At 38.3% G+C, this 22,560-nt stretch overlaps 1 protein-coding gene across 2 annotated transcripts; it reads right to left on the bottom strand.

Moving 5' to 3' along the window:
• Window positions 1–1,002: 1,002 nt before the first annotated feature.
• On the bottom strand, window positions 1,003–22,523 carry WARS1 (tryptophanyl-tRNA synthetase 1). Of its 2 annotated transcripts, XM_054275532.1 has the most exons (12): window positions 22,472–22,513; window positions 21,750–21,772; window positions 18,942–19,156; window positions 17,661–17,868; window positions 14,198–14,306; window positions 13,274–13,393; window positions 12,519–12,701; window positions 11,774–11,874; window positions 10,442–10,554; window positions 9,216–9,389; window positions 5,544–5,684; window positions 1,003–3,409 (listed from the first exon to the last, which is right to left on the bottom strand). In XM_054275532.1, exons 3-12 carry the CDS (start codon window positions 19,053–19,055, stop codon window positions 3,251–3,253), a joined length of 1,422 nt encoding a protein of 473 aa, XP_054131507.1. In that variant the 5' UTR covers window positions 19,056–19,156; window positions 21,750–21,772; window positions 22,472–22,513; the 3' UTR covers window positions 1,003–3,250. The 2 variants fall into 2 exon arrangements, with proteins under 2 accessions (XP_054131507.1, XP_054131508.1); XM_054275533.1 differs by lacking the exon at window positions 21,750–21,772 and having other exon boundaries at window positions 22,472–22,523.
• Between the last annotated feature and the right edge of the window lie 37 nt (window positions 22,524–22,560).

Below are 22,560 nucleotides of genomic sequence, written 5' to 3' on the forward strand. Positions count from 1 at the left end.
ATCTTTCCCAGTACACTCAGGCACTCAGATAACTAAAAAATGTCTCCTCCTGTGGGTGTAACTGAAATACAGCTGATCCCAAGGGAGAGAAATTACAGAGGAATTGTAAATATGATTGGGAGTAGCTGCAGAGGCCACTGCTGAGAACTCTGTCTTTGGGTGCTCAGCACCACATATAAGCAGCTCTCATATGGTCTGAACAAATGCTACATGAGAGGCAAATTGTATCTCTAGGCAGCTTCTTTCAGGAAGGGAAGGGCTTCACAATCCTGGAAAAAACCATCTTACTTTTCAGGTTGTCTGTGTGGCAACCTGAGTAAGAACTCGTTGCTGATAGAAACTGCAGCAGGTACAGGAACTGACAGTGTGAGTACTGTAAACACAGGCACATGAATTTAAACCAATTTTTGTTTATTTTGTTTAACAGGACATGTATTATGTACTTCACTACACACATCCCAGCACACCTGGGTGTTCAGCTTCTGGTTTTCAGCACTTGACTGCTTTATTTTCTGCTTTGTATTATCTTGACCTTTAGCTGCTGTAATGATCACAGAACTATTTATTTTGATAAACCAGCTAGCTGAAGGCCAGCCAGCAGAAAGAAGGTACCACATTTGCTGTGCTGATATTTGGTTTGCTTTGCTATATTGACTGCAGCTTGTCATATAGATAATTTCTTTCAGCAACAAAGTTGGTGGCCTTGAGGGAAAAAACTCTTAGAAGTCACATTAGGATCAGGTTCCATGTTGCTGACAGTTCCTGTTTGCTCTGACAATGCTCATGAATATCCAGGCAGGTTTCAGCTTTCCTCTTGGGGATTGTGGAAGCTCTGTGGGAAGCTAATCAGGATCTGCGCTTTTGCACAGAAATGGTGAGCACTGTGTTTCCACTCAAGCACCAGTTTACACCAAAGCCACTGAGGTGTCACTGTAAACAGGTCTCTGGACCTTCCCCATCCCAGAGCGGGCTGCTGTGCACGGGGACATGAACATCCAGTCTGGCTTGAGACCAGGTCATCTCTGGACAACTGACCCTCTACTGGATCAGTCTGGGAGCAGTCTGAACCTTCTACCTGCAAGGGGGCTCTAAGGCACCCCATTGCAACACTTCAAAACAAGGACCGGCTACATCAGGTGACAAATCAACACATAAAAAGGTAGGAAGAGAGGTCAAACCCAAAGCAACAGTAATTTAAGGCTTAAAAAAAAAAAAGTAAACAAAAATAGACTTTTATCTACATTTTTATTACAGTGAGATGGACAAAATGAGCAAATTGAGGAAAATGTAATGAATGATGTCTGGTAACATTTCAGTGTGTTTTTGAAAACTGCCTTATCTTGACCTTTAAAATGACTCCTGGGACATGAACCATAATTACAGTCGAGTCAGAAATTCATCAAGGCTCCTCTGAGAAACTGAACCATCTCAGAAGCATGTTGTATGAATTCCTCAGAGGACTTGAAAACAGTGGCTGTTCAGTAAACAAATACTTTTCCTATCACCTTCCTGTCTAGAACTTTCAAAACACATTTCAATTGTTGTTGTAAAATAATCCTTCTGCTTATCTAGACTAGAACACAGCACCATTTCTCCTACAGCATATTTCCCTTTGGTGAATAACAAAATAAATTCTCAGCTAATGAAATAAATCTAGCAGAACAAATCTGCATATATTTTAAACAATATATTTGCATTATAAGTCTGTAAAAGCACTTTTAAAGTCAATTTAAGGCTTATCTTTTATGTATGGCTAAAGATGACAAAGAGTAGACTGCAAGAACAGGAAGGTCATCCTTAAAGTCCAAAGCAATTAAGACTTAGCTTATTTATTACTGGATTTAAGAAGCTGCTTCTTCCCCCTAAGAATTGTTCCACTACTTCTAAAAAAAAAAAGTTTTTTCTACTCATTGTTAAGCCCTTGCTGGCACTGAGATGTTTTGCCTGTGGGTTATGGAGACAGTCTCTGGGAATACATTTTCACTAATTCACTGAAGTCAATGGCATTAGATTAGAAATGTCAGCTCACATAAACTGGAAAGAAAAAGACAAAAGCTAATAAGCCTTGCTATTTCCAGCACAAGTTTGAAACTCGTGCAATATTCCTAGGTTTGCCTTGCACATCTGCCTTTTCCTTGGCTCCTGGAACAAACATAACCAGGTTAACCCACTTGTGTTATCTACATCAAATAAATCCATCTTTGCTAGACTATACCTGGGCTAGCAATTTTCTATTCTATGCAAGACAGATCTAACAGTTTGCACTCAGCACTGTTCAGATCAAAACAAATAACTAATAATTTGAATTTTTCTTCCAGGAATCATAGTGAAGACATTGAAGTTCTTTTGACGAAAGGAGATAATTAAATATTACATGAGGTACTTTAATAAAGTATTTCTTCTCACTGGAATACATCCTAAAATAAATATCCCTAGTTTAAACCTCCTGGTGCAGTGAAAGAGAACAGAGTACTAAAAGCATCCCTGTGTCCAGTGTGACTTCAATTTTCACATCATGATTTAACACTGGTTATTTATACCTAGAAACTAATATTTGCATTTCCATACTATCTTCCACCTGAGAATATCAAGGACCTGACAGCTTCCTGATGACCTCCTCTTTCCAGAGGCACTCACATCAGGTAAAAAGGTCCAGAAAAAAAAAGTACAGTGAGATTTCTGCAACTTGCCCAGTGTCAAAGAGGAAGGTGACAGCAAGACAAGTCTGATATTCTTTCTCCAGTGTTCAGCTCACAGATGTCCACTCTTTCTGCACTGATCCCACTTTGTAATATTCACCACTTTTTTGTGTGCAGCATGCTCTCAGCAGCCCAAGAAGACATACAATCTAGTAAACCAAGGTACAGAGTACAAAAGAAAATGGAACTACTATTTATTACTTTGAGATATGACCTCTTACCAACATATTTAAAGCAATTTCCAAGTTAGCCTTTATCATCAAATGGAAATTTTATTTATATTTTCAACATGAAATACATTAAAATACAATGCTGGGCTGACATACATGCTTTCCTGAAAGAGGGATCAATTCTGTCTTGCATATTCTGATTTTAAATAGTTCCAAGTCCTATTTTAAACTTTTTCTGTACTCTGCTGTTCATGATAATTTACTCATTATTTATAAAGCACCGATTACAGGCTGTACATAACTAGGGAGTGATGATACACAACAGAAGACAACAATTACTTGGCTGTGGATTATGAAGTGCTAAGTTACATACACATTTCTTCAAAATTCAAAAGCCAGCTTCCTTGGAGTCATGAACTGCTTCACAATTTCATCTGTGACCTGCTTCCTTCTCTCCTGATGAGCTGCTACCAAGGGCTGCATTGTTTCAATAAGTACCTTCTTCAGCTCTCCTGTGAGCAATTCCCCACTGGTGTAGGCCTGTCAAGAAAGTTTTGGTTGCTGAACATGGTGCCATTCACAAAAAGACTCAGCGATCAGTATTTCTTTAAAAGACAGATTTGGATTACTTAAAAGTGAGTACATGCCTTGGAAGATTATCTGGTATCACTCTGAAAATGAAACTTGCAGAGTTGCTTGTTGCCTGTTAAAACATTAAGGTAGCTGGCAAACTTTGTATGTGCAAGTTATTATAAGGACTGAATAAACTACATTCACTAGTGTAACTAGGAAATCCTGTAATTACTTGCAGGAAACTGCAATTTTCCTCCCCAGAATCCCAGTTCAAATAAACAGTTTAAGCCTTTATTTTCCTCAATAACAGGTACAAATTCTCATATTTTTCTCTCCCTGCATTTGGTAAGAGATTAGATGTGATTTAAATATCCTTTTTATAGCAAAGACACTCAGAATCTATGTTCACACTGTAGTCATATTCACAGCTGGTAATCCACTCCATTGCTCAATACTGAAATGCTGAAGCACAGGCCAAGTTTATTGGTTCAGTCACATTTAGCAATCATGGCTGGGACAGCTCAGCTATATTTGAAATGACAATAAACATGATTGCCTCCCCTCATCATCAAGCCATTTGTAACACCTGCTCAAGGTGTAAATGCTGCTGATGTTCACTCAGCAAGAGTAAAATACATTAACAAGAACAACTGGAATTGCAATTTCAGGGTGTGGTTTGAGGTCAGCATGTTTGAGGTCTGTGTGGGGCTGTTCAGCCTGGAGAAAAGGAGACTCAGAGGTGACCTTATCACTCTCTGCAACTTCCTGAAAAGTAATTGTAGTCAAGTGGGGGCTGATCTCTATCACCAGGCAGCAACTGAGAGAACAGGAGGGGACAGTCTCAAGCTTCATCAAGGGAAATACAGGCTGGATATTAGGAAGAAGTTTTTTACAGAAAGGGTGATAAAGTTCTGGAATGCTCTGCCTGGGGAGGTGGTGGAGTCACCATCCCTGGATGTGTTTAAGAAAAGACTGGATGTGGCACTCAGAGCCATGGTTTAGTTGAGGTGTTAGGGCTGGGTTGGACTCGATGATCTTTAAGGCCTATTCCAATCCAGTCCTTCTGTGAATTCTGTTCTTTTTTTGTGCTTGTTAGTTTGTTATAAAAACACCAATGCTCCTTTCTCTGGAAGTGCCCTCTGGTGCTAGAGGTGAAGCAGCTGCACTGATGCTGCTGCAGTGGGTGAGTTCACATTTTCTACCCAGGTTCTGAGGCACCACTGCAGTGTTGCTGCAAGCTGTGGGCCAGGCTTTGTGCTCTGCAGCACTATTAGGCTGACATTCTTGCAGTGGTTCGAGACTGATGAAAAAAATCTCTTTAAGTCAAATGTGCTTCAGGTTTCCATAAGGAATTTACAACAGCACAGAAAAGAGTAGCTATCCAACCCTGCTCTTGTGTGGGAAGGAGTAGAGGGCTGGAGAAGAATCTGCAGCTCTTGATTTCCTTGCAGCTGTTCCCAGCAGGAGAAAGCTGATAAACCAACGTGACATGGGTGTTATCTACTGCAGCTCCTGCCTTCCAGAGAAAACACACCACCTAGCATTGGTGAGGAAAGGAAGGGAAGTGGCTTGCTACCAGCCCTGGGGACAGAAGTCTGACAGACCATCTTAAAGAAAAAGCAATATATATGAAGCAGTTTTCACCTGGGATCAATGAATCAATTCCTCAGAGCTATTAAATTTCTTGTGATGATGATAAAAAAACAAAACCCAGCAAGCTTTAGACATGTGCTTTTGTAGTTTTGCAGAATGTTTAGGTACTTTACAATGAGGAACAGGCAGAGTGTATTATACAATTAAAACATCACTAATCCCATGGTGACCTCATTTGAAAGGTAGAGAAGATACTGTCCTACAGTGTTGGAGATTCCTGTGAAAACACTGGGGATTTTTTTTGTTTTAAAGGAGATGGATTGGCCTGTGAGAAAGAACACTGCAAAGAAATAAAAACTGAGATACTAACACTGAAACTTGAAAGGGATGGAGAGCATGAGAATAACACCAAAATTACCTTCCTGGAGAAGGTCCTCAGGAGGACTGAGGCACAGCTTTGTCCTCAGAGCAGGGAATGAATAACCCTGTGAGCAGTTTGGTTACTCACCTGCTTCAGCTGCTCGAGCCTGTCATCATCTTCCAGGAAGAAAGTCAGGTACATAAAGGACACGTCAACGTCACAGTTGCCTCCGTACTTCCTGTGCTCCTCAATGGTGTCCCTGCCCCCCGAGAAGGCGTGCTTGTTGATCTGAAACAGCAACAGGAGCTTGTTCATCTGAAACAGCAACAGGAGCTTGTTCATCTGAAACAGCACCAGGAGCTTGTTAATCTGAAACAGCAACAGGAGCTTGTTAATCTGAAACAGCACCAGGAGTTTGTTCATCTGAAACAACACCAGGAGTTTGTTCATCTGAAACAGCAACAGGGGCTTGTTCATCTGAAACAGCAACAGCAATTTATTAATCTGGAACAACACCAGGAGCTTGTTCATCTGAAACAGCAACAGGAGTTTGTTAATCTGAAACAACACCAGGAGCTTGTTAATCTGAAACAACATCAGCAATTTATTAATCTGAAACAACACCAGGAGCTTCTAATCTGAAACAACACCAGGAGCTCCTGCTGTAATTCCCACCACAATCAGGGTTACTTCATTGCAAAGAGAGATGTGTCATAATCCTCCAAATTCTTTACCTAGGATTAGCTGAGGAATGAGTGGAACAAGTTAAAGCAGAGCCTCAGGACTGAAAAAAGGAGGTCATTAGAACCCAGCAGGGAAAAATGGCTATACACATACTCCTCAGACTTCATAATCAGAATAAAAATAAGTGAAAATTAAAAATAATCTACCCAAGACTCAGTCAAAAAAAAATTTAAATTCCTTTTGCTGAAGTTGTTGGATAGAATTTGTGCTTACAGAAGATGTACTTCATGTAACAAAAATTAAGATATTTACTTTATCAAGAAGCTAATTTTGGAAGAGATGAAGAAGGCATTGAAAATCCTGCAGAAATCCTAGAGATAAACTTATCCCTTTTTGTGGAAAAGAAAAACAAGAGAAAGCAAAGTTAAACATTACAAAAGTCTGTCTAGAATGCTTAAAATCAGACCAATGCCCAATTGTTCAGTCTAAAAATGGAATATTTGCTGACAGTCTCCCTTTCTTTAAGCATAGTTTCCTATGGGCAGATGAACAGCACTACTGAACAGATATAATTGCTAATCCCATTCCCAATAAATTCAGAAGCCACTGGCCTATTATGAGCATTTATACATATGTAGAACTCTCTGAGGATGCTCATCTTCCTACAAATTTAAAGAAAATAAATTGCTAAGTGGAGGGAAAAAATATTTCTTAACCATATGCTGAGCTTTCATTTAGCTCCTGTATCTTTTGAGATACTGTTACCAACCTGCCAAGAGACACATTTGCATATGAAGTAGGGTTTTTTTTAGTTCTGGTATCTAGGAGCTGTTCTATATTTACAATTTATGAACATTCCTATTATCTGTATAGACTGTCTAGTGCTTTTTTGAATCTCTCCAACCAGCAAGTTACAGATGAAGCCTTGTAGCAACAAACTACAATCAGAAATCAGGCACTGAGGAATATTTTAAGGCAAGGAACTGCCATCTGCCACACACATCTACTCTTATATTGCAGGGCAGCCTGAATAGCTGTCTCAGCATCTGTAAAATGAAGTTTTTACAGACTCTTCTGCACTGACCTTCCTCAGTACTAGATTTTGCAAGCCTGTATGAAATATTTTCATTGCCCTTTATCTCTACAGTTTGTGTTCTTCCTAAACAGAGAAGGATTAAATACAACACAACAGGTGAAAGCATTTTTTTGTTGAAACACAAAATGATTCCTTTCCTAATCTCAAATTCAATTTTTTTACATATTCTGGCATCTACTCATTAACTGAGGGTTTCAGTGACACATCCATAGTGATGCACTGATCTTTTTCCCCCTGAATGTCTCTGAATCCCTCAATATGTCTGTAGACATAAAATCTAAATAACACTTTAGGAAAACAAACAAGTAACTGAATTGTAATTTGCTGATAGGTACAATAAGAATAGTTTATTAAAATGCTGCCACTCATCTCATTAGATTACCTAGAATCCTCTTAGCCATTTCCACTACATAGTAATTTTTTATCTTCCATTACTAGTTTTGAACCTCATTAATTAGCAATGTACTAATAATTTGAAAAATGCTGTAAGCAGTAATTTTTTTTTGTTCAGTGTAGCATTCTCTTTTTAACCGTCAATCATGACCAGAAGTCACTTTTCCTAATATATTTGTTTATTTATTTGCTATAACAGTATTTGGTCTTTCACTGAAGCTGTATTTCCATAAAGACTTGTTTCTGATGGGCTTAAGGAGCTGAGTTTGTCCACCATTACTCAACATTTAAAATGTTCAGATTTTTTTTTATGTCTTTTTTATTCCGAGTAGCTAGAAACACTTTTTTTTTCATTTTTTCAAGTAGTTTAAAGACAGTAGAATTAGGACTTATGAATGTGGATCTCATTGCAGATCACAAGTTATTTGCCAGGAAAAAATAATGGAAGAATGTTACCAATATTACCAATCATGTATTCTCTATTCTGAAATTAAAGTGTTTTTTTTTTTTAAGTAACTCTATAACTGTGCAAGTTAACTGGAATTATTATAACACACATGAAGAATTCTAATTCTTCAAAACAGCACTGCTTACATCAGTTTCTACAAAGGAGAATGAAGCATATGGGGTGGCTGTCAAAGAGAATTAATCCAAGCCTGCCCAACAGAAACAACATTAACATATTTTCTTCTTGTTTTGACATTTATTTAATGCCTGGTTTCATGCCTACAAATTCCTTCCCAAGGACTGATTTTCATTTTCTTTAAATACCACAACACAGGTGAACTTTTACAAAACTACATCATTTGACACCAGCTAAAAGCAATCTTCCTTTGAACTTAGAAACAAACTAGGAACATACTCAGAAAAAAATTTCAACCTTTCTGAGCTGAAATTTAGCATAATGTTTATTTGGAAACTGGAGTGAGCAGATTTCTTTGTGAATTGGCAGTAACAGATTCTCAAGCAGCAGGAAAGGTCTGACCTGTGTTGTAACTAACACCATGCAATGTTTGGTGCTCCCAACAAGGAGAGGCAGTCAAGAGAAAGAGCTGTGTATTAGGTTTACATCATGGCCTGTCAGATTTCAAAACTATGGCAACATAAGATTCATTTTAATAGCATGAGCCTCCACAGCTCTTATTCTTACACCACTGCTCTCCAGGTATCAGAAAAACAAACATGTGTTGTACACTATCCCAGCTAATATTTGCACTATCAGACTAGATGGTAAGGTAAAGTATCATATTTGATAGTTTAGCTAAATTTGCATAACTCAGTCAATTCCTGAAGATGCTTTGCCATGAAATGTATGGAAAACGTGATTCACACACGTTCAAGGAAAACACTAAAAACTGCCATAGTAACCAGAAGGATCTCTGAAGGAAGTGCCAGACACCTGAGGGGGAATCAAAGGAGTGTCAGCAGGAGCTATGGGCCAACCTCTGCAGCACGTTCTGATGGAGCTGGAGACTCTTCTACCAATGGTACCTACAGACATGGCTCAGTGGTGGACTTGGCAGGGAGAGGTTTATGGTTGAACTCTATGATCTTAAGGCTCTTTCCTGACCCAAACGGCTCTATGATTCTATGACCTCTCCTTTTTGTTGTAAAGCTTCATCCTATCAGGTTTCACAGGTCCTTACCTTTGTCTTGATTTGCTTGGGTGTATCAGTGAGGAAGATGGAGGAGTTTGGGTCACTAGCACTCATTTTGGTCTGTGCTCCTTGTAGGGCTGGGAAGAAGACTGAGTGGAGTAAGGCTGGTTTAGGCTGTCCAATTCTTGGTGCTACATCACGGGTCATTCTAAAATAAGGATCCTAAAACAACCAATAAAAGCACAGAATAAAGCTGAAAAATGTGATTTGAAATCAATTCTGATTGATGCTGACTCATTCATGCCATAAGAAGTGATGTCAAAAAACCAAAACCTGAAAAAAGCAAACCATGAAATATTCCAGAACCTACTTTCAATCCAGTTCATTCAGAACACCAACAAACAAAATCCCCTTTTTTTCCCTTTTTCATAGTGCTGTACACTCTGATTCCCTTAAGTAATAGGCATATTTACAAAATTTTACATTAATTCAAATAGTTGCTAAAACTATGCTTAGTATGCCTGGAGATGGATACAGCCTAAGATGAAAGCTTTCTCCCAAAGCATTTTAACAACCAGCAGAGAATCTGAACTAAATCAGCAAGCAAGCTGGCAGTGCTGTGCTGATGATGTGACTTAAAACCAAAGTGAAATTCTATGTCATAATATTGTGGCTGATTAATTTGATTACATCATCTTCCAGCATCTGTCCCTGTGACTAAAATAGCTAAAGATTCAGACAGTGCAGGATGTGATTCCTAGAAATACAACTTACTTAAAGACAAAACCCTATTACTCTCATTTGAATCTGATGTTCTTTCAATTCTCTAAATCTGAATTGTTAAAATTCTTCAGCCTTTCTGGCAAACTATTTCAGTGCTTCTTTATTCTTACTGAGAGAGGGTTTTTCCCCATGGTTCAACAGAAAACTCTTGTGCTGCAAGTTGAGCTCATTCCATCTTGTCCAAGTTACCATGGAGATGGCCAAAAGTTTCTTCCCCCCCCCATGTCAGTGTGCTTTTGCATAGATGTTACAGTCCTTGCTTTCCTGCATGTCAGCTCAGTGTGAATGGAGCTGAGATCAAGAGAGATCCAAGACTGGATGAATACATGATTGTTGGGTTAAGCCTTCATCTTTTCATCTTTTAGGTCTTTCAGTTTCTACCCTAGAAAGGTGCCTGCAGGAATGTTTTACAGATGCCTTGAGACACCACCACCAATGGTACAATATAAAACCAAATCCATGAAAACCAAGTTAAAACATGATTTTCTTACCTGGTCAATAGCACATGGGATAAGACACTGAATATTCTCTTTGCCATTGAATATCTGTGGAAATGATGAACTGAAGGATGGAGCAGCTTGGATAGCAGGAAAGCTGATCTTACCTAAAAGACATGTTTGGGAAAGCTAAGCAATCAACAGAAGCAGTGATAAATAGAGAGAATTTTTTGCAGGCTGTAAAATGCACAAGTGAATTATCCAAATACTCAGTTGAAGACCAAGCTCTATCTTTATCAAGCTATGCTGCCTTATCTGAGGAAACCTTTTCACCTTTATCTTCTGCAATGTCAACAAACCTTCAACTGGCATAGAAAAGGCAAGCTGTGACCACACTGACTTCAGAAAAAGTTCATCACCGCATACTCTCTTGATCATTGAACTATCTGCCCTTTCCAGAAACAGAATTGAATAAGCTTTCCATTTTTTTTCACTTTGTGAGAGAATTGCTACAGTCATCACATAAGCTTCCCTCTAAGATCTTAAATCACTGCTATAATCACTCTGTACTCATGGAGCATCTCAGATATGCCCAGTTTTCTTTCTTATACAGGGCTTAATCCCAGTGTGGCCAACCTGGAGCTTATCAAAATCCTATCAGAACAGACAGCAAGTGCTGGACCTTTAAACACATGTGATGAAGTCATAAGCACAATACCATCTTTTATCAGAGCACTGCTAAAACAAGTGGAAACCTGCTCCTTGGTTACAGTGAAGGCTGGAAGTTGTCACTGGCCTAATTACTGGATGAAGAGTGATGATAATGCTCAGAAACATCCAGGATTTAATGTCATTTTTACACAGAATCTTTTCTCTTGGCCATGTGACAGAAACTGCAATTGCAGTGAAGTAAATGGGAGACCTGAGTTACCCAGAACCTTGATAATTTAGGCTATTTAGCACCCAACTTTTTTCATATATATAAATACCTATGTGCATTAATGCAACCTTTTCTGACAAGTTTCTTTACAAGTTTGGCATAGAACTTTCTAGAGGGTAAGATTGCCTATAGCTCCAATCACTGTAACAAAAGAATAAAAAAGAAAAGAAAAAGTTGTTCTCTGTTTTGGACTCCTTAACATTTGTGTTTTGTACTTTGCTTTTACTAAAGTCAAAAAGGTGGAAGTTATGCTAGAAATTTCATTGTAAAGCATGTTCTATTCTGAAGGAACAACAATAACATAAGAAACTGCCTAGAAACATAATCCTCCTGCTTTTTCTGCCTGTTTCATGAGTGGCACACTAATCTCTTTAAACTCTTATTTAAAACAGCTCAATTGAAAGTGAAAGCAAGCACTGTTTCTTGTAACTGGTACAATTTCCTACCAATGCAATCACTGTCTGTAAAGCCAAAGATTCCTTTCACTTGGTTAAATGTGACATGCTTCTGAACTTTGACAATGTTTTTGTAGAATCCAGCACTTGTCCTGTGAGAAAAAAAAGTGGAAAAATAAAATGAGAAGAGGAGGAGAGTGTATGTACAAACTTTGACTGCAAAAGCAGAGAACATCAAAAAACTGCAGGATTAAGTCTCAGTTTCAGACTTTTTGTGGCCCATTGAGATGATAATTAGAGAATCATTTACAAACAGGAATTTTATGCCTTGAAAGTTTAATTTATTCTTCCCTTCCCCCAATAATTACTACAAAGATTCTTGAAACTTCACTCAATGCTGTATTATTAAAATAATTGACCACAACAAGTTGCTGCAATGCCTTCTATTAAAGCAAATAAAGTGTAAACACATCTGAGAGATTTTGATACCATCTTAAGCAAATCAATCAGGAAGTTTCCTGGTGGTTTAGGTATTTTTAATTTCAGCTGGTTTAATATATTTTTCATAATTTACACATTGCACACACAAGTATTTGCTCATATGTTATACAGGAGAATGACAATATATATAAAATGTTAGAGCAGAAAAAATAATATGTTTCCATTTCAAGTATTACAAAACTTGTCCTGAAGCTTTCAAATTTAGACACACTTATGTTGTCAAAGTTAGGAGAGAAAATACAGAGAAAATATAGACACTTTTTCACTACAATGCTCAAAAGAAATTCCTACTTACCCTAAATAGTCTAAATCTGAAAATATAAAGGTTTTATTGACGTCAAAACCACATGCAATGATGTCTTTTGCATTTTCTCTAGCATATTCATATGCCTTCTCAATTGTCATGTCCTTCCAGAGGTATTTCTCATCATCAGTTAACTGTATTACCAAGGGAACATCAAATACTTCTTGAAGCCACCTAATAGAAGCAGACATGTTTTATCCTAAATTTAGTTAAAATGAAGATGTAAATCACGCAGCTAAAATATTTTTATGTATTTAAACAGTATGTGGAGAGGTCTGCTCTTTTCTTTGTATGTTTATATTTATGTGAACAGATAAAATGTTCTATACAGATGATAATGACAACTTAACTGGAAAAAAGACTCACTGTTTCCTGTACACATGACAGAGGTCACCAGTTACCAGAATTCAAAGAGGTTTTACCTTTCTGAGCCCAATGTCTCTGTGTCCTGCTGCTGCAGGCAGCACCTTACAGAGTAATGTTACTGAGTCTTGTAAGGAGCTGGTTTTTAGGAACAGCAGAAATTCTAAGGAGTGCCATATGGCTAAGAGAGTAAGGAAAAGGGCTTTATGGTGATGCAGGGATTGTGATCATTTCAGTGAAAAGGTAAGACTGAATTAAGTTCATTAATATTTACATAATCAGATCTCCTTGCAATGTATCATTTTGGCAGTTTCACAAGCCATATTTAATGTTTCTTTTGAAAAAAAATGCTTTGATGAATACAACTGGTAGAAACAGCTTACTTTGTGAACAAAAATGGGATGAGATGACCAACGTGCATTGCCTGAGAGGATGGCCCTCTGCCTGTATAAAGGTAAAAGGGCTTCTTGTTTTCATAAGCATCAAGTATTTGGTCCATATCTCTAGAGAAAAAACAGAGAAAACAAGATACAACTCTTTAGCAAGAAATACCTATAGTAAAAAGCCTTTATTAAAAATCTGAGTGTTTTTAAAGCCAAAAGTATTTATAAATAAATTACAGTAGGTTAAAGGTCCTAGAAATAAGAAAGTTCTTGTTTTTCCTTCAGTCTTCATGGGGGAAAAAAACTCCAGGCAAAATTAAATCAAAATTGAAAATTTAATGTTGAAATTGTGCACCTTCTAAAATTACTTCACTGGATAATAATCTCTAGAGCCTAGCAAAACAGCCAGGGACCATTTCTCAAACAGGTTCAACCAAGCAGTTTAGCTGACCTCTGGTGGAGGCCATTTGTTCTCAGCCATGCTCAGGCCCTTCTGTGAAAGCTGCTGGTGCCCACAAGCCCCTGTGTGCTAACATTAACCTGTGAAGGTCTGGCAGGCTCATGCTTAGGATTATTCCCTGAGCCCTTTCTGTACCACAAACAGATGCATGGGAGCCCTGCGGAAACCAACAGTGGCACCTGGAGTTCTCTGCCTCTGGCTGCTGACAGAGAGACAAAATGACCCTGCACTCTGAGCACATTTCTGCAGTTTGGGGTTCCTGAGGACACAGCACAAACCCACGCAATCAAGAGTTTTGAGTGTTGCCAGGGGAAATCTGCAAGAGTTGCTAATTTCAAATGGCACAGTAGGTTTGCCTTGGCATAAAAGCACATGGTTTTTGCTAGTTACAGGCTTCTCCCAATAATTCTTGCAGGAAGTCTGCCCAACAGAACCTTTTGAAGTTTAATAAAAGAAAAACTCACCTGTGGGAAAAAAAGATTCCTCTCCGTAGAAAGTGGTGAGGTTTTTGCCCAATGGCTCTCTCTATTCGATTTATCAGATCTGTGTCAATTTTACTGCTGCCAAACCGAACTATAATCATAAAATGTTAAAAAAAAAATTAAAATGAGCACAGCATAGCTACAACCAGATCTTGGAATACCAAGAACATACCAATGCAGGCTGGATTAAAAAAGACATCTTCAAGTCAAAAAGTCAAAGTCCATTTTCCTGATTCTTGCCTGAAGACCTAGCAGTCACCTCCAGTATTATCTCTATGCTAGGAGGCTCAGCTGACTAAAACATGCAGTATTTCTCCATCCACAAATTACTGTAATTGCAGCCTCCTTACAGCAGAAGCACTGATATTCCAATCATTGCTGTTCCAAGCAAAACATAAGAAACACATTCAGATCACCAGCTTGGCCTAAGCCATACAATAAAAATGCCTAAGAGTCTCTGAATGTTTCTCTTTTGATGTCCAAATTTTCTGCTGTCAGACAACATCTTTTGCTTTCACTCAAACGATATCACCAACCCCAAATACTCTTCTGCAAACTTAATTCTTCTTTAATATGTATATGATTACAGACACTGCTCCCCTCAAGAGGCTTGAAAAGGAAATGCATAATGCTCTTCATGGCAATCAGTAAGTCTTATGACTTGGTGGTTTAGCAAAGGCTGTGATAGAGTAAAACAGCAGTATTTTCCATATTCCCAGTAATTTTGGGATTTTAACAATGCTCTATAATTTAAATTTGTTTGAAAAAAAATCTGTGTAATAATCTACTGCTTGCTACTATTCTGCATTATTCAATACTAGAATTATTCAGCATTGCACTAATGAAATGCAAAATGCATCACAAAATGGCAAAAGATAATCTGAAAGAATGCTGAAAAGAGACCAAATGAGCATGAAAATGATTCAGCACATCAACAGCAACTGGTAAGAGGCTAATCTGACATCAACAGAAAACATGAAAATGCCCTGGATTAAGTGGGACTGGCTACCCTAGAAATATTTGTGTACTGTCATAGAAAGTGATTAGAAAAGCTCTCTGGGGTATAGAACATTTCACTGGAAATGCCTAAAAATCTTTATTAAACATTCACAGGCTACACAACTCCCTTTTCCTTGCCCATGTTCACCTTTTCTGTTAAGAGACAATTTTTCCCTACCTATTTCCTCTTATTTGAGTGTTCAGAACATCTTAGGCTGTCTGCTCACAAAGAATCTGCCTTTCTAAACAGCTTCTGACAAACTCTCTGTTCCTAAACAGGCTTTAAAAAAATTCCTAATGTGCTTTTCATGTCTGCTGTTCTAGCTTTTACCAAAATACAGCTTTCAACTCACTGTGCAGAAGTCCTGAGAACTGCCATTTTCAAAAGCATATTTGCATTTGTTGAAATTCATTGTGTACTTTTCCTCTCTGCCACTGCCCTGTTATAACTACATAGAGAAATGTATACCCTAATATTTGTCACACAGTAACTGGTGGCCAGGCCAGTCTCAAGGATCTCTGAACAGTCATGACAACAGGGAGAGGCTCCTGGAGGCTGGAAAAATGCAAATGCCAATCCTACCTTAAAGAAGGGCTGGAAGAAGGAATTGTGGAATTGAGGTGGACAGGCCAGTCCACCTCACCTCAATCTGTGGGCATGTCCATCTCATGTCTCACCTCAATTTGAAGCAAATAATCCTGGAAATCATTCCCAAACATTAAATATCTAGGGATGTTTATATCTGGTACTTAGCTGAGAGAACGCTTCTTCCCAGAATAACTTCAGGCTGTTTTGTTGTGCTACCATACATTTATAACTGCACATCTAGGACAAACATTTGAGAAGACCTCTTTCAATTCACACACTGCTTTCATTATTTTTGTGTTTGATTAAACATAAGCACAGTGGCAACTTTCCCAGGTTCCACTAGTAACAGAATGCAGGTGGCACAAAAATTTCCCTTAGGGTAGGAGCTATCCAATGTAACAACACCTTTAAATGTTATTTTTAAAAAGGGAAGGAAAAGAAGGAAGCTTATCAATAACAACCAGCAACTGCTTCACATCCTGAAGTGGCTAGGCTAGCATTCTCTGAAACATTTCCAACACAGCACTTAGAACAAGCAAAATGACTCATTTATCAAATTCACAAATCTGAGAGCAGTGTAAAGAAGTAAAAACCTTTTAGGCTAACCAACACTCTATGGAAGGTGAAAGGTCTTATGTACACAGTTACAGGAAAAAAGGGCATGAACTGATTTATGGTAAATGGTTTTTAGGAAGATCCTGAGATTGTGTCATCACAATTGTGCAATTGTTCCTTTTCTTAAATGCTCAGGACCTCTCCTTCCAAGAAAAAAAATCCAAATCACTTCTCTGTAAGTCTTATGCAAGTAACAAGATTATGACAGATCTTTTCCACTTCCAGATTTTAATATATATATTTTTTCCTTCTCTCACCCTGACCTATATTTTTCTTTGCACACTTCTCCCCTTCCCATTTTCTCTTTCTCCTGTTACTTCCTGCAGACTCAGCCAATGTGTGCATACATTTGACACAATCTCTCAGTAACATCACAAAGAATTAAAATAATGCTGACACAAGCAACTGTCCCCAAAGCAGATACAATTACTGCAACATAAGGGTGTATGCTCTACTGTGAGCAAAAACTACTAAGCAGACCTCAGCAATGTATAGCTGAGGTACTAAACAGGAATTGAAGATTGACAATAATGAAAAAAAAGGAAAAATAGAGAAATTAATGAATATTTCATTACAGAAGTTTCTATGCTAGACTCAAACAAGTTATTAAAACAGCAAACTCTAAAACCAATAAGGAAATTACCTAGACCTCTGTTTCTTTAACTACAAAATTTTGCAAGTTTTGTAATAACCCCATCTGAAACATTTTCCATTACACTACATGTTTTTGAATGAGCTGCAACTCCTTCACTGCAGCCAGCCCTTGGCTGCCTGTAAGTGTGCCTTCTGAAGAAATCATTAGATTTAACAGATTTCTGCATTAGCCTTGGATCATTCCTGCCCTCTCTAATCTATAAGTGATGTGAGGAGTGGGTAGAAGGAATCCTTCAGGCTGCTGAAAATGCTCTTCTGCATTCCAGCCACTGAATACTCAGTCACAGTGTCTTCATTAGTGTAATTTCTAATAACAGTCCTTACACCAAAAAACAAACCAGACTAAAACTTGGATTTTGAACTTAAAGGTTCCTTGCCAAGTATTTAAATCTTTCACGGGAAATCTCCACCTGGGATATTTTCATCTCTTACAGCAAATTCTTTAGACATGGAAATGCTAAGATTAGACATAAATTAAATGTTACCTATGATGTTTTGATCTGGATTTGTTATGATGCCTTGCTGTTTCTGTGGTCATTAGGATCACTTTACATAAATTCCTTAGTAGCAGTGAAGGAAGAGTTATACCTATAAGCTTGTCATAATCCACGCCTTTAGCATTTGATGTCTGCACATTCCAGGGATCCACTAAATCCTCATCCTCTTCTTTAGTTGTACCATTGTTTATTAATAGAAGATCTTTTGGAGGCAAGCCTGCCTGATAATCTTGTCCTGTTGTTGTTTTATACGACAGTTTTAATGATAAGAGCATCCTCACTGCTGCATCAATTTCATCCTGAATAAAGGAAAAAACCCAAACAACTGTTTGCCTTAACATACTTAAAATAGACAATGACATTAATGTCCCAACCTTTCAAAATCCCACATCCATGCTTTGATCTGAATTGCATCATTAATAAACCCTAAACTCTGTTTTATTAAATGCTTTCAGCATCAATGTCAAGTGTAGAAGAAAAGCAAATACTTATTCATTAGAATATAAATCATCACCATTGCCAAGACATTTAAAGCACCTCTGTCTTGCTTTCAATTTCTGCCTAGGAAAAAAATGCTTGCTTGCCTTTCAGAGGTATAACAAGCTTAGCACTTTTACCATAAATTAATACAGGTATAAAAATAAAACATAAATTATGATCTAATTTACTTTACAATGTTTTTAGTGGTTCACCTTAAAACAATTTATTCATTACAATTCATTGACAGACTGGAAGAACACTAGAACAAGAAGTTATGGTTATGACCTCTCTAATATAAAGCTACTGTAAAATCTCATGCAAGCAATAAATAGAACAACACTTTATTTGACTCCCAGTTTTCAGGGCTTTCTCGTACAGGCAACACATTAAGAAAGCCCATTTTAAAACTGAGCTCTCCTTGCCAAATAGTGATGACACAATAGGGAACCTGAAATAAATGGCAAATTACTAAATTATTTAAGGGAGATTAAGAAGGAACTGTCAGTACAGTTACAGGAGGACATATTTGATAATGTCTACAATAATGCCTGGAGAAAAAAATGTCACGAACCATCTAAATTCAGAGAAGAATGCAAGTGACATAAATTTACTTGAGAAATAAATGCTTGGATCCTGTCACATGGTATGGCAAGTGGATGAAGCAGATTTCTAAGCCTAGGACTCTGTTCTTACTTCAAGAGTAAAAACTTCAGTCCTGCAAGTGACTACCTGGCTCCAGGTATGCCACAGTTCACAAAATGGACATAAACAGTTTTCAACAAGGGTTTTTCACATCACAATGCAAAATAGATCTTAGAATGATAAAATTCTTCAGCACTTAAAGACATACTTAAACTGAAAAAAATGGGTTCAAAACACGAAATGCAAATACCTTTGGTGCTTTTCCTGCTTTCAGTGCTCTGACTTTCTCTCCTTGTTCAGTCACTCTTTCAAACAGCTGAAGTGGACTCAGAGACTTCAAATCACAATTGGGGCTGTCAGCCATTCTGCCAGACTGCACAAAGATCTGTTTAGGTACAACTCAACTGAATTTATCCTCTTCCAGCTCTTTGGCTTGGAGATTCAAAACAGCAGGAACAAACAGAACTGTAGGGCAAACAGTAGTATGTTTTACTCTTCAGTGTAAGTCTTCAAGATTAGGTGAATAGAATAAGAAAATAAAAACTAAACTGATGCCTACCACATTCTATTGATATCAAATTGATAAATGTGGAGATATTACACAGTGAGCTTCAGTTTCACATTAAAATGGACAGAGACTGACAAGAGCACCAGGTAAATTTAGACCTTACTGTTTGTGTTGTCTGTCTACATATTTAAGACTAGAACATCTTTTCAAAGTCAATTCTTGACAAAAGAAAAATAATTAAATACAGATATATACAATTCAGAGCAACTCAGAACAACTGATAGAAGCTATCTGATTCCTGATTAGTTAATGTTCCTGCACTGATACCCTGGCAAATTCTGGATGATCAGACTTTCATAACTACAACATGGAATTTTGTCTTAGCATTTGTAATAGAGTGTTTCTGCCCAAAGAAAGATACACAAGAGCAAAGTTTAGTCATCTTCTTTATGGCTTTCCTCCACAAGTTACAAAACACATTCATCATTGGTGAGAAATGTTGCTTTCCAAAGAATCCTTGGGTCAGCAGTAGGCTGAAAATTTGCCTGTATTTCTCAGAACTATGCAGGAAAAATAACAGGAGATGGTTACAGATGAGGAGATGGCTGAGATTAAGAACACAGCAGTCTGCTCAAGCACACTCTGCCATGCTGTGCCCATGGAAAAAACTCCTGACCTGCAAAGGTTTTGTCTCTCTGGAGAGACCCCCCCAGCAAATTCCTGATCCACTGCAGTGCATGGAGCACAGACTGATTGAGGGTTGGCAAAAATACGTGTTCTTTTGGCTCCCTTTTCCCAGAATTAAAACAAACAAAAAAACCAAGCAAAACAAAATCCACTAATATAACAGCTGCATTAGCTGTTCAGCAGTACTTCAAAGCCTTCCTTTTACAAAATAATCAGACTAATCACAACCTTGGCTATATGTACACAGTGCTTATTTAAGCTGCTACTGCAAAAAGCTTTCACTTGCCCAGCAAGCTTTGAAGGTCGATTTGGTAACCAGGTGGTTACCAAAACACACCTATCATTAGGGCTTTGTTTGCCAGTCAGCTGCACTATTCCCACATTTCAGCTTCAGTAGAATATCCTGAGAAAGCAACTCAGAAGTGGATACATCCACTTGTTAATGTAATTTATTTACTCTATTAACCCTTGGATTACTATACTTAGATTACAAAATAATACTTAAGCTTTTAACCTAATTTGATCCCTTATAACTTGACTTCTTGCAGTTTGAAAGTGTGACTAAAAAAAAAAGTAATTTGAAGCAGATCAAACAATTTTTGATACATTCCTGCAATTTAATTACATATTTTTATTTAGATACTGCCTTCCTTTTCTTCAGGAGCAGAGAATATTTTAAGTGTTAAATAAAGTATAGAATAAATATATATTAGAAAATGTTTATGAAGATAAACACCCTTTCCACATGTAGGAACATGTCATTTATATTTACAGACTTCAAATTTCACAAAGTAATAAAAGTATAAATAAGAAATATAAATAATATATAATATAATATAATATAATATAATATAATATAATATAATATAATATAATATAATATTTTTCTTTGGTGTAGAACAAATTGTGACTAGTTGCTTTAACTTAATCCCTTACAGAACAGTCTTACTGATGGATTGCCTCCATTCAGAAAGGCTGAAATGACAGCTGGCAGTTGGCACATATAATGGAAAGCAGCAAACCAGACCCGTTAAAATGTCTGGAATATTATGGATTTAAAATCTCAAATGAAGGTGCATCTTCATTAATAAGTAGCAAAAATAGTGGTGCAACAAGACATGAGGATATAGTGACTACAAAATGCAAAACTTATGGACTGCTGCCTAAAGGTTGTCTCTATTTACCTCAGCACTGCCTATTTCCTAGTGGAATCCCAGCCAGGAATTAAGTGATGAGGAACACAGGTCTTTTCCTTTTGAAATACAATAATGCAATTGTGAACCACTAAAAAAAAAAAAGTCTGGATATTCTACTATTTATCAGGATTTTTTTTTTCTTGCTCTCTTGTTGATATTATAAAAATTAACATTCCCAGATAGATTACATACCATAGGCAAACAGATCTGAAGGAAAAAAAAAAAGATGGGAATTGGAGAATAAGCTATTATGATATTTAAGACCAGAGTACAGAATGAGCCAGTGTGAACTTGAAAGCCAAGATATGTGTGCTTTTTCTACTCATGAAACGCAGGGAACTTATAATGGGTACTGCTCCTGTGTCCATTCCAAAATATTAAATTGCTATGAGACAAAGCTCAAAAATAATCTTTGGCAAAGGTATCAGAAAACTACTGCATCTTCTTCCCTTTCCAACTGGCTGACCATCACAGATCTATCATCATTTTCACTGTCTGCAGTCTGATTTGGTAATTTAAAGACCTGAGAATGAAAAAACAGGGTTTCACACTAAGTTAAGAAGACAAACATTGCATGGAAGTACATTATGACTTTCAGAGATGACACACCAGAACAAGCTTTCACGAGCAAATGAAAGAATGTGAGACTGAGTCTAAAAGCACTTACATTCCTGAAAACTGTTTTTCCTCCTGTAAAACAAATCAAAACAAACAAGAAAAGTAAAATTAAAGTAGGTAGAAAATAAGAACTGGGCATTGAGACATATCATTGGAAACAAGCCTTGAGAGGCACTCCAACAGAGCTGCCCTTTATAGCAGACCTACCTTCCCAGTCACGGCACACTTCAATTTATGCACGGAATTACAATAAAAGACTGCAAGACGATTCCCGAGATGACAGATAACATGACCATTCAAAGAATGAGGAGTGACCAGCACATGAATCTTGGCTTTACTGCAGCTGTATCAGAGCAAAGCTCCCGTGCAAGGACCGGCCGTGCCCAGAATTCCAGCCCGCAATGATTCCTCATCCCTGGCTCCCCGAGCCCGGCGTCTGCAGCTCCTGCCCCGCCCTGCCCGGGCACGGCCACTGCCCAGCTCTGCCCTTCGGTGCGTTCTGCAGTGCCACCCGCGCTGCCCTCCCCAGGGACAAGGGCACTTCCACCTGGCCCTGCGGCGAGGCGGCCCCGCAGGGAACGGGGACAAAGCCTCGAGTGCATCACCCAAGGGAAGGAGAGAACGTGCCCGGCAGAGACCCTCCACACACCGCTCAAGGGGGCGGCAGTGACCACCCAGCCAGCCCCTGTGCCGCCCGCCGGGGTCTCTCCCCGAGTGCCCATCCCGGTGCCCATCCCTGTGCCCATCCCGGCCCGTCCCGGCGCTCCTCACCCGCCGCTCCGCTGTCACCACCATTGCATCACCCCAGCCGGCACGGCCGGTGCGCCTCCCGGCTGGGAAACACAACCCTCCCGGAACCA

The sequence above is a fragment of the Melozone crissalis genome, unplaced genomic scaffold (assembly GCF_028551555.1).
Source record: "Melozone crissalis strain CALT ecotype California unplaced genomic scaffold, PUWL_Pcris_2 ptg000018l_1, whole genome shotgun sequence".
In the NCBI taxonomy this organism is placed as follows: Eukaryota; Metazoa; Chordata; class Aves; order Passeriformes; family Passerellidae; genus Melozone; species Melozone crissalis.

Bases quoted from the DNA above. Each gene is read 5' to 3' on its own strand.
- WARS1 (XM_054275533.1), bottom strand. From the start codon at position 19,055: ATGGCTGACAGCCCCAATTGTGATTTGAAGTCTCTGAGTCCACTTCAG. The intron at 13,394-14,197 runs GTGAGTTTTTCT...TTTTTTCTCTAG, and splicing joins GGAATCTTTTTTTCCCACAG to AGATATGGACCAAATACTTG. The intron at 5,685-9,215 runs GTAAGGACCTGT...TTGCTGTTTCAG, and splicing joins CCAAGCAAATCAAGACAAAG to ATCAACAAGCACGCCTTCTC.